At 37.2% G+C, this 12,040-nt stretch overlaps 2 protein-coding genes across 3 annotated transcripts in view; one reads left to right on the top strand and one right to left on the bottom strand.

The window, feature by feature from the left end:
* efhc1 (EF-hand domain (C-terminal) containing 1) overlaps nucleotides 1–3,008 on the top strand; it is a 9,225-nt gene extending 6,217 nt beyond the window's left edge. Inside the window, exons 8-10 of the mRNA XM_016282971.1 lie at nucleotides 1,946–2,159; nucleotides 2,240–2,392; nucleotides 2,876–3,008. Of these exons, the coding sequence (XP_016138457.1) occupies nucleotides 1,946–2,159; nucleotides 2,240–2,392; nucleotides 2,876–2,931 (423 nt within the window). The 3' untranslated portion in view covers nucleotides 2,932–3,008. The remainder of the gene's footprint in view (nucleotides 1–1,945; nucleotides 2,160–2,239; nucleotides 2,393–2,875) is intronic.
* Nucleotides 3,009–3,991: 983 nt separating this feature from the next.
* Nucleotides 3,992–12,040, bottom strand: part of tram2 (translocation associated membrane protein 2) — a 14,025-nt gene continuing 5,976 nt past the window's right edge. Inside the window, exons 4-11 of one of the 2 annotated variants that reach the window (XM_016282927.1) lie at nucleotides 10,691–10,807; nucleotides 10,554–10,612; nucleotides 9,975–10,059; nucleotides 9,791–9,861; nucleotides 9,594–9,698; nucleotides 8,857–9,000; nucleotides 8,609–8,769; nucleotides 3,992–4,671 (exon numbers count right to left, since the gene is read on the bottom strand). In XM_016282927.1, the coding sequence (XP_016138413.1) occupies nucleotides 4,595–4,671; nucleotides 8,609–8,769; nucleotides 8,857–9,000; nucleotides 9,594–9,698; nucleotides 9,791–9,861; nucleotides 9,975–10,059; nucleotides 10,554–10,612; nucleotides 10,691–10,807 (819 nt within the window). In that variant the 3' untranslated portion in view covers nucleotides 3,992–4,594. The remainder of the gene's footprint in view (nucleotides 4,672–8,608; nucleotides 8,770–8,856; nucleotides 9,001–9,593; nucleotides 9,699–9,790; nucleotides 9,862–9,974; nucleotides 10,060–10,553; nucleotides 10,613–10,690; nucleotides 10,808–12,040) is intronic. The other variant, XM_016282926.1, reaches the window with a different exon arrangement.

Here is a 12,040-nt window from a genome sequence, read left to right as displayed (position 1 = left end):
AATAAAACAGTGTCGTGTCCATTTTTGGAAGACCAAACAAAGTAGTTTCGCTTTCACAACGAAACACAGCGTCACACACGGCGGCCTAGAGTGAGCAGAGGCGGCGGGCTTGAGTGAGGAACGGCCGGCGGGCTGAGTGAGCAGAGGCGGGTGGGCTTGATAACGGCGTGGCCGGCGGATTCGACGAAGGAGGCTTGCGGCAACCACATGTGACGACCCCGGGCTGGACTCTGCTTCATCCACGGTGAAAGCCGATCCGGCAAACTACAGCGTGAAGTTGATGTATTTCCTCAGCGACCAGCACGGATCAGCTCTAGGCATGACGAAGCGGATATCGTCCTCTTTTGGAAGACCAAACAAAGTAGTTTCGCTTTCACAACGAAGCACACAGCGTCTTCACGTCATGGCGGCGGCGGCAACAACAATACTACAGCGAGAATAAAAGTTACGCCTTCTTTCTTTGCGTGAACATTTGGGCGGCGTTATGCAAATCTTCCCACATAGTGATGTAGACATGTGGGGGCGTGTTAGAACGAGCCGTTTTAGGTAGGCGTGGCTGACTCTTAACTTTTATAAAGAATATCTCTTTGGATTTGATATCATTTAATATAATAATTAGATATTACATATAATTTGGTAGAAAACCAGTGTTTTTACGTTTTATTGGTGCAAAGATGAGTTGTGGTGATATTTATTTTGTACAACATTTGCAACTGCTTTTTATCACTTAATTAGAAGCACCACAAATGTAAATTATGTCATGTTATAAAGCTATGTAAACACTTGCATTTTTACAACACTATAAGTGTGTCCCATATGAAAAGTTTGACACACACTTGTGGTCTTCATCCTCACTTGAACACTTGGGGCCAAATCCAGGAAATACGTCATAGAAGTTGTCAAGTGGTCAAGTGCAAAGACCGCAAGTGTGGGTATTTGGACAAGGCAAGTACAGCTCAGATTTGGATCATTTCCTTACAGGGAAACGGTGTGAATGGACCCTTTTCACAAGACTGTGATGAGGCGTTTAGCGGTCATCAGCATCGTAAATCCTCGAAAGTTTTTCATATTTGTATTTATTTATTTTTTTACGTTTATGTACATTTATAACACTATACTTTGTATTGTATCACCTTTGCATCAGATTACAAAAAAACTGTTAACGCTAATTCGCGGGTGTTTCTAATGCAGCCTATCTATAGGAGGGACGGTAAATTTGACATCGTTCTCTCTTCTGACTGCCGTTATCAGTCTCTCTCAATTTTTTTCCTTTTATTGAAAGTCATGAAAACACTATCGTGGAGTTTTTCTTTTGCTATTTGAGCAAACGGGAATGCAACATATATATTTGTGGTACTCTCCCATTCACTGCTCTTCAAGTTAACCCAACTATGACGACTTCCGCTGCTGAGAAACCCGGAAATGTGAAAAGGGTCCATTCAATTCATTCCTGAGTGGTCTGGAATACTCGATTCTGATTGGTCAGTCGCAGGATCCAGCGCTCCGTCGCAACGCTGTATATCAATCCGCTCTTCCACACTGAAACCGGCGCTACTTTCACGTCTTGTATCACTCCACGGTTTTAATTAACTGTTTTTTTTCTTTATTTAATATACAAGTAAAAAACAACAACTTTATTACATAATAGATCATGTTCGTGCATCGTCTGGTTCTTTTCAAAATGAAGGTTTATTTTCCATCAGCGCGCCGTCGCAACGCTGTATATCAATCCGCTCTTCCACACTGAAACCGGCGCTACTTTCACGTCTTGTATCACTCCACGGTTTTAATTAACTGTTTTTTTTCTTTATTTCATATACAAGTAAAAAACAACAACTTTATTACATAATAGATCACGTTCGTGCATCGTCTGGTTCTTTTCAAAATGAAGGTTTATTTTCCAATGTCTCTGCATTAGTTCTTACAACATTCTTGTCTGCCACAGGATTCCCAGAATCCCCTGGATGAGGGCCGACGCTTCATTCTGTCTTACTACCTGTCAGATGACATGATCAGTGTCTTTGAGAGATCAACACGTAATTCCGGCATCATCGGAGGAAAATTCCTAGAGAAGACTCGTGTCCCAAAACCAGGAAGCTCCGTGGAAAACCCCGAATACTACACACCTGCAGACTTCTCCATTGGAGTGACTGTGGAGGGTATTGACCAGTGACCTCACATCCTGGGAATCATCGCACTCTTGTTTCTCTCTCATGCTGTTCTGTTCTTTTCTCTGCAGTGTTCGCTCATCGGTTTGTCCTGATGGATGCTGACCGTTATGTGTTGAGGTACCTGGAGTCACTGTACAATCACATCCCTGAACACACTCTCTCTTCCCTGAGACAGAAGTTTGGGGTCAGTCAAACCTCAGCCCTGGAGGAACAACATGAAGGTAAAAAATGTTTGTTTGGTTGTGGTCTATGCAACCTATAATCATAAAAAATAAAAGGTAAAAACCCTGTTTTCACCTTATGGCAAAATATATATATTTTTTATATTTTTAAATATTTCAAAATATTAAAAAATATATTTTTTTGAGAGTATATTTAAATAAATATAAAATATCCACCCATATTTGCATTTAATGTAATGTATTTTCTTGCACTTGAAATACATTTTGGTATATGAAGGTTGAGAGTAAATCATTTTTTAAATTATTATTATTATTTCAATAATTTATTTATTTGAGCTCACAACATATATTTAAAATATATTTTGGTCAGAATAAACGTTGTAGTATGGGTTGGATCCTTTATTTGAAGTGCACAGCCTTTCGGTGACATATCCCAGATGAAAAAGAGGAAAAGCACTATTCGTGATTAAGTTTGAGTGGCTGATATTCAGTTGAAATCTTGCTGAATGTTTCTCTTCACAGGTGAGACTGATGACCCATCATCACAAGATACCAAAAGATCATTCAATTATCAATGAAGTCCTTTTTTTTTTTCATGTTTGTGCTTTTTGATGTTGAGATTTTCAAAGTATTGTGATATTAATGTGCAATAAAGACAGAGATGAAATTTAAAATGCAGCATCAAAATTTATAATTTTTGAGGCTTATGTATTATTTGACTATTTAAGAACATGTTCAAGTCCTGTTTTACCACAAAATTTGAATAAATGTATTTTTTGCTTATGAACCTTGGGCTGGATTCATCTTAAGAAAAAAGTTATAAAATCTTAAGTTTGTATGATCTTATGTGCAACTCTGGAAAATTTAACTACCCGAAGATTTTCTTAGATATTTTTTATTTGGTTTTTCGTAAAATTACAACAACAAAAAAAGATCTTACATAAAGATGCCTTGTCTAACAGAAACTAAAAACCTTGAAAGGGAGAAATGTTTTGAATATGTGCGATATATATCAGATCCCGGATGCATAAGAAGGCTTAGACTAGTCTCATCTAGAAGAATGTGCGTTTTTAATAACACAAGATTTTTCTCAAGTATTTTTTTAAAAAAAGTAATATTTTTACAAATTAGGGAAAAAATGGCAGTTAAAAAAAAAAGTATTCCTAAAATATTTTGTAAATCCAACCCCTTATTCTCAGTATCAGTATTTTTTGCAATAGTGATATATTCCATGTTAAGTAAATTTCAGTTAAGTGCGATTGTATGTCCCATGGCGGTAGTTGTATTAAATTAAATTCTCTATTTTTTAATAAACTGTCCATGCATGATAATTATTTGGATTACTGATGAGAGTTAGATTTTTTTTTTGCACTAGAAATTAAGCACATTACCCCAGTGAAAAAATTGTAAATCAGTTTTAAATATACACGTTTTCAATTCATGCTGGTTTTAATAATAATAAAAAAAATGGATGTTCCTAATAGGCTTCTTTTTTTACCATACACATTTTTTTGATGATGATGAAACATGACAAGGACATATAGTATTTTCATTAGATTCCCATCCATTATCAGATTACGTGATGAAATAAACAAATTATGAAATGTGTCTGCAAAGACAGAAAACAAAACTATTCAAAAAGGTTCAATATTTATAAAGCATTGTCATATACAATCACATATCAAACTGCATAAACGTACAAAGCACGGAGAGAGTTTGCCGTGTGTTCAGGGTCATTTCACTATTACAACACTTGTTCCTACCTCAAACATGATTTTCCATTTTGCCGGGAATTTTTTTTATTTATTATTTATTTGTTTGGATTGTCATGCAAGTCTTTTGTTCATTACAAACCCAGAATGTGTGAAGTCTCAAAATAACACCTCAGATTGCAATCATCTCAACACGTTGAAAGTCAAGCCTGGGCCACCATAGTCGCCACTTTTGTACCTCAAGACATGCAGATACAGAAATACAAACCAACCTCAAAACAGCACTTTAATAAAGAAAGACTGAGTGAAGTTTACAAACATATGCAGAAGAAATAACATGAATACTGAAACTGGAAAGAGAAGTTTAGTACGTTGACCAGAGCCCGATGAGGGTGCCGTCGTCACTTCCTCTGAGAAACGCCACATGCACTTCTCTTGATGTGGAAACCGGAAGCAGCAGGCAGATGAACTGTTTCCTGTTCCTGTGCCCTCGATGTGTGGAGGCCATGCGCTGGAATGGAGCTGAAGTTTACGGCGCTTTGATCTTCTTGAGACGAGGAGATGTGCCGTTCTCTGCTTTAATCAGTCCATTCTCATGGTGACCACCTGCAGAACACACAAACAGCTCGTGTTAGAGAGGAAAACTCTATGAACCAAACAACGTGTAACCCAAGACATCAGACCTACAAACCAGTGTTTGTCGTTCTTGAGTGTCGCGTTTTGGCTTTCACACACACACACAATAAAAGAATACCACTGCCTAGAGGGCAGGGAAAGCACACCTAAAAACATTTACAAAACCTGTATGATTTTTTTTTTCAGGAGACAATTCCAAGCTATTCACTGTAGCTCTGTGTGAGGAAAACAACTAAATGTAAGGGTCATGAATGTGCATGCAGCTTTGACAAAAAAAAAAAAAGGGATTTTATTTTGGTGAGGACTTTTGTGTTGGGGTCAAATTGACCGTTTCGTTTTCTAGTTGAGTTTTACAATAAATAAAATAAATCAGTCAGAGGTTGTTTTTGGTTGTTAGTTTTATGAATCTAAAATACTAGACTGAAAGCACTGAAAATAAGTGAGAGAAACCATTTCATAAAAGCCAAGACAGAAGTAGTACAAATAGCAATAAATACTATTTACACAAAGTACAAATAAAGTTAGATACCATTTATACTGTACTTGGTGACTATTTGCACAACTACAAGTAGTCAGTGGGTGTACAGTAGTACGCTATATAAATGCCCAATTCACTAATTATGGGGGAAAACGTGTCTGTGCAGCTAATTTTGAACATACAAAATATGTTGGTCAAATTGATCCCTAACACAATGAAATTCAATGGAAACAGATGCAATTTATTTAATTTCTCACATATTTTACACATTAAAGTCTCTGAAAAACATGTAGATTCACATAAAAAAGCAGCTTGTCAGAGTGTCGATTTTTTTGGTAAATTTCATGAAAACTAGGGATTCATCGGTATCGGCCCGATACTGAGCTCCTGTACTCGTACTCGTAAAAATGCCTTGATACCAAACGGCATGTGATAAGCGCCATATTCAGACAAAGAAACACCAACAACAGACTGGAGTTATTAGAGATTAAGGATGTCTACGAAGTATATGTATGCAAAGAATATAATGTTAAACATTCAGTATTAACGCCTGTATAGCTGATGTGCGCAAGCTGATGAGCAAAGCGAGCCGAGTAGATTGCGGTGATTGTCGAGTGAATATACCTTTCTCACAGACATCACTGGAAAGTTTGTAGTTCGGTCGGATATGCCAAAAACAAGTAAGTAAAACAATGCACAAGTTACTTAACGGTAGAGAGAGAGAGAGAGAGCGTGCACTTCTGTTGTGTGATCTTTGATGTTCACTCACTTAGCACACGCATCATTTGGATTAAAACTAAATCGCAAAAATAAGACCCTTTATAGGTGCATTCACTATAAGCATCATTTATTTTCAACCTTAGGCATACATGACTTTCTGGCGAAAGTGAAACTAGCAGCCTGTGTGAAATGCGCTAGGCTGTACTCCTCCCTCTCGTTCTGCATCAGTACAAATACCTGCACGCGTTGCGCGTGTTTTGCTTGCTTGAGTGTTTCTGCATAATATGAGTAGCTTTGGAATATAAATCGCAGCACACCTCAGATGAAAAAAAAACCCACGACTTCTATTTCTGAAAATATCACAGTTAGGAGATTTATAACGAGTGGTTCCCTGCATTATTACAGCAAAACGCATGATTACTGTCACGAATTCGGTCCATGGACTTCCGTTTATTCACCACCAGAGGTCACCCTTTTTAAACTGTGACCAATTATACCCCAAAATTCTTCATACTAGTAAAACTGATACAAATTTGGGAACAAAAATTATTCAGACCGAGTCTGGGGAAAAAAACACTGAAGTTGAGGTTTGCATGAAGCTGCAGCATGTCCAGGAGACTACAGGCTGTCATTAAGGCTAAGGGCTGCCCAACTAAGAATTCATAGTTGTGTAAATACTGTCATACTAACAGCTGTCTGAATTATTTTGGTTGATTGTAATCTATTACATACCTTTCTATCAAAGTTATCTAACATGATCAAGCTGAATTTGTTCTGACACAGTGTAACTCTGAGTTCTTGTCATTTTATTACCATTTTCTAAACTATAGCAAATAAACTGATAATGTGAGAAATGTTGAAGGTGTCTGAATAAATTTTGGTTTGACTATCTATTTGATAAATGAAGTTAACCAACTAACATTATACATACTTTTTTGGTTTCTGTACCCAATATTTTAAAAATATAGAAATGCAATAAAAATATCCGTATCGGTACTCGGTATCGGCAAGTACCAAAAATAAAAGTATTGTATCGGGCGAGTACTGGAAAAAGTGGTATCGGTGCACCCCTAATGAAAACCAATGAAACCAACAGGGTTGATAGCATTTTTTGGGAAAACCCAACTTTTACATTTAGTCTTAAAAGAAATTGCTGTAATGAAAATGGTTTTAATTTTTCATTTTAATTCCACAGGGTTTCTCCGAGTTTTATGAAGCTAAATTTTAGACTATTTAAATACCAGTTAAAGAAAATGTAAGGAATAAATTAAAGCGAAATGTTCTCTAAAATGTAAATGTTTAAGGAGAACAATGATTTAAACGAACCACACTTCAAATTTTAAAAATACAACTTCCAACCAATCTCCATTACCGTTTAAGTCATTTGACAAAAATAGCTAACTAGAATATGGAAATAACTTTTACTGCATCTTCTAATCACACTGCACTAAAGTGATGTTCTTCATTAGTATTTTTGTGTGTTTTTTCAATGCAAATATCTAAAGATTCTTAAAAGGTTAGTTCACCCAAAAATGAAAATTCTATCATTAATTACTCACCCTCTTGTTGTTCCAAACCCGTAAGACCTTCGTTCATCTTCGGAACACAATTTAAGATATTTCTGATGAAATCTGAGGGCTCTCTGGCCCTCCCATAGACAGCAAGGTAACTACCACGTTCAAGATCCAGAAAAGTACCAAGATGATCGACAAATTAGCCATCACGCTGGATCTGGGTCAGCGTCGCCACCCGCTCGCATCATGATACTGTCGTGAACGCGCGTCCACAAGTGATGCAGTAGAGAGGAAAATGTTGAATAAAGTCGTTATTTTTGTTTTCTTTGCGCAAAAAGTATTCTTGTAGCTTCGTAACTTTACAGTTGAACCACTGATGTCACACGGACTACTTTGTCGATCATCTTGGTACTTTTCTGGACCTTGAACCTGGTAGTTACCTTGCTGTCTATGGGAGGGTCAGAGAGCCCTCAGATTTCATCAAAAATATCTTAAATTGTGTTCCGAAGATGAACGAAGGTCTTACGGGTTTGGAACAACACGAGGGTGAGTAACTAATGACAGAATTTTCATTTTTGGGTGAACTAACCCTTTAAATAAAGCTAGAAGCAAAAATGACCCATGCTAAAAGAGTCTTGTTTTTTAAGAAATCAAAATGAAGTGAAAGAAATAAATAGCCGTCAATAGGTTCAGAAAAATCTACTAAAATCAAAGGGAAAACAAGTTTTCATTTCCCATAGACTGATGTTTGTTCTTGTTTTAAGCATAAACACACCTAATTTATCAATTTCTCTCTCTCTCTCTCAAAAAAAGAAAATATTACAGACTTCATACCTTGATTTTGCATCTTAAGTTAATGTATCTTGATTTATGGCCGTTTAAAAATTTGTATTGGGAAACAAGATAAAAATACTGAAAATAAAACATTTAATGCCATGATTTAACGAATTTAGGACTTTCTGTTCCGATTTAAAACCTTTCAAGGCCTTGATTTCTGGAAGAGTAAATGAAGACTTTTAAAGACCTTTTAGAAAACCTGTTACAAAGAAACGGCAAGTAAAACAATGAATTAAACATGAAATTCTGAAGGAAAAACACTAAAATAGTTTACTTTCTCATTAAACATACTTCAATAATCGTTTTATTATTATTATTCGTTTTTTAATTGACAAAAAATGATTTTTACAGTATGTACCTGAATCGCGTTTGAGCGTGCGCTGCATCTGGTGTTTAGCGGCCGCTCTCTTCCGGGCCACCTGCTCCAGTCTCATCTCGCGCGTTCGGCTCAGCTGGAAACGGAAGAACTTCCAGAGCAGCCACGATTGAGTGAAACACACCATGAACATCACCAGCAGCCTGCGCGTCAAACACAGCTTTATCCTCGTGTCTGGGTCTCTGATGAAGTACTACGACAAAAACAACGAGTGTGAACGTCTGTCTCACCTGATAGAAAGAGTGTTGAAGTTTCCCGTCTCCAAATCAAGCATCTGGTTTTCAGAACGAGCCAAACCGAAGCCCACAGCCAGGAACATCAGAGTCAGAGTGATCATCCGGGTCAGGACGAACCCAACGGACCACATCTCAAACCTACAAACACAATACAAGCATGTTTGCGGTTATACAGAGATGCTATGATATACACTACCATCAAAAGAGACGGCTTACGGTTTTGAAAGAAGTCTCTTTTGCTCACCAAAGCTGCATTCATTTGTTCAAAATGCAGTAAAAACAGTAATATCATTACAGTTTAAAATAACTGTTCGCTATTTGAATATATTGTAAAATGTAATTTATTCCTGTGATGCAGAGCTGAATTTTCAGCATCATTACTCCAGTCTTCAGTGTCACATGATCCTTCAGAAATCACTCTAATATGCTGATTTGCTGCTCAAGAAACATTGTTTTCTTATTATTAATGTTGAAAACAGTTGTGCTGCTTCATATTTTTGTGGAAACCGTAATATATATATATATATATATATACAGTGGGGCAAAAAAGTATTTAGTCAGCCACCAATTGTGCAAGTTCTCCCACTTAAAAAGATGAGAGAGGCCTGTAATTTTCATCATAGTTTTTTTTTTTTATATTAGAAATGTCTTGACTGTCACTTTTGATCAATTGCTTCCTTGCTGAATTTCTCTTTAAAAAATATGTATGTGTGTGAGGAAGTACGGCTCACATTTTGTGGTGGTTTTCATCAATGAAGTAAAACAGTCGAGACAGATGGAAACCCATCTCAGAAAGATACTGCAGAAACAACAAAACCAGCCCGACCCGCGTCAAACTGAAGAGAGATGACAAATACATATTCAAATTAAACACTCAGTACAAATATCTGATATTATAAAATGAACAGCTTTGATTCATTGGCCTTACTTTAACAGATATGCAGCCAGAATGTGTAACAGATAAAGACTGACATACTGCAGCTGACGAGGGATTTCCTCCTGAAAGCATAAAAAAAAGCAACAATTCTATTATTATACAGAATAATTACTATTGTATATATATATATATCTCCCTGCATCAATGTTTCTGTTTTCCTTTCATCTTCTTTTACCTTTCTTATTTTCTGGAAGTAAAGCTCAGGTAGTGTGTGAAACCAGTACGCCAGCTGTGTGAGGTAGAAGAACTTCACCTGAAACCTGACAGAAAGAGCATATTACAGTCACATCTGACAGAACCAATCACAATCAAAACAACCACTTATACGGACATACGTAGAGTTTCCATGTTTTAATTATTTGTCATGTTATATTCAGTATCCTATATTTCGTTGAACATCCACGAGTGAATTTTACTTAAAGAAATTATTAAGTTGCAAAAACATCAAAGTAAAAAATATTATACTGCATAAAAAATTCATTGTCTTAAGACAATTAATACATTTTGCATGACATTATTATTATTATTTTTTTTTTTTCATTATTATTAAGAGTTTAAAAAAAAAAAAGCCCAAACCAACATTTTTATTTCTCAAACCTGCAACAATACAACAGAAAAAAAAATAGGTAATTTAAAATTTCTACATACATTTTTTTTTTTTTTTACTTTGCAGTAGTGAGAATTTGGAAGCATAATGTGACCAAAATTCTCTCACAATGCACACATTGCATGCTTTATGATTGTGTGTATTTACCTCAGGTGAACATGAGGATAATTCTCCCAAAGGCTGCTGGGATGCAGAATGTATCCCTCCTACCAATCACATAAACAATCAGGTGACATAAACAGAAAGTGTGATGTTTAATATGTGTATGATCTGGTGGCTCTTACTGTGGTGATGACGTAGAGACTCCATAAACTGGACACCAGGTAAAACACACACAGCTGCCCGGATTCATTAAACTTTGTGTTTTTACTCTTTGATAGGTGCAGACGCCGGTTTACTTTCTGAAATGGAGCACACAACAGCCAATAAAATGCAAATGAATAAATAACATGCCATGCACATTAAAGGGGACATATGATGCGATTTCAGTTGCAAAGACTAAAGTCTCAAATCCAACGAGATATTCTTTATAAAAGTTAAGAGTCAGCCACGCCTACCTAAAACGTCTCGTTCTAACACGCCCCCACATGTCTACATCACGATGTGAGAAGATTTGCATAACGCCGCCCAAATGTCCACGCAAAGAAAGAAGGCATAACTTTTATTCTCGCTGTAGTATTGTTGCTGCCGCCATGTCGTGAAGGCGCTGTGTGTTTCGTTGTGAAAGCGAAACTACTTTGTTTGGTCTTCCAAAAGAGGATGATATCTGCTTCGTCATGCCTGGAGCTGATCCGTGCTGGTCGCTGAGGAAATGCATCAACTTTGCGCTGTGGATCGCCGGACCGGCTTTCACCGTGGATGAAGTGGAGTCCAGCCCGGGGTCGTCACATGTGGTTGCCGCAAGCCTCCTTTGTCGAATCCGCCGGCAGCACCGTTCTCAAGGCCACCGTGTGTGACGCTGTGCTTTGTTGTGAAAGCGAAACTACTTTGTTTGGTCTTCCAAAAGAGGACACGACTAGAAATCAGTGGTTAAGTTGTATTTACAACACTGTTCCAGAACACTTCAACCCACTACAATGCCGGCCAGAAAGTCGGGGCATAGAGGAGAAACAATAATGTACAGTATGTGTTTTTTTTTAACCTTAAACCACATAAACACATTTCATTACACCAAATATACAAAATAATGTTCTTTTTAGCTACATCATATGACCCCTTTAACTCCTTCCCTGCTAAACACAGAATTTTTCTGGTTTCTGTTTTTTCACTGTTATACGCTAGGGGGCGCTATTACGCATCTTCTGAATGAGCCTAGAAAGTGCTGATCAAAAACACAGACCAGGAAGACGCAGAAATGAGTGATCTCGTATGTATGGAAGTCCGTTTCTGCCACTGAATTAAAAAAAAAAGGTAATTGTGACTTTTTCTCAGAATTGCTTGATATATGCTGTGTCTCATTTAGAAGGCTGCACCCTCCGGAGGTCAAATCCTCTGGAGGTCGCATCCTCTGTAGGATTCATATACGAAGTGTCCTCAACCTAGAATTAAACGAGACGGCCTGGAAAAGGAAACCGGAAGTATCGCGTTGCTATGCCAACACATTTAGAGCATCGTTGCGCTCTCACACTACTTAA

The sequence above is a fragment of the Sinocyclocheilus grahami genome, unplaced genomic scaffold (assembly GCF_001515645.1).
Source record: "Sinocyclocheilus grahami isolate Dianchi unplaced genomic scaffold, SAMN03320097.WGS_v1.1 scaffold168.1, whole genome shotgun sequence".
Lineage (NCBI taxonomy): Eukaryota > Metazoa > Chordata > Actinopteri > Cypriniformes > Cyprinidae > Sinocyclocheilus > Sinocyclocheilus grahami.
The sequence above is the reverse complement of the archived record's forward strand: the minus strand, read 5'-3'. Positions and strand labels throughout refer to the sequence as shown.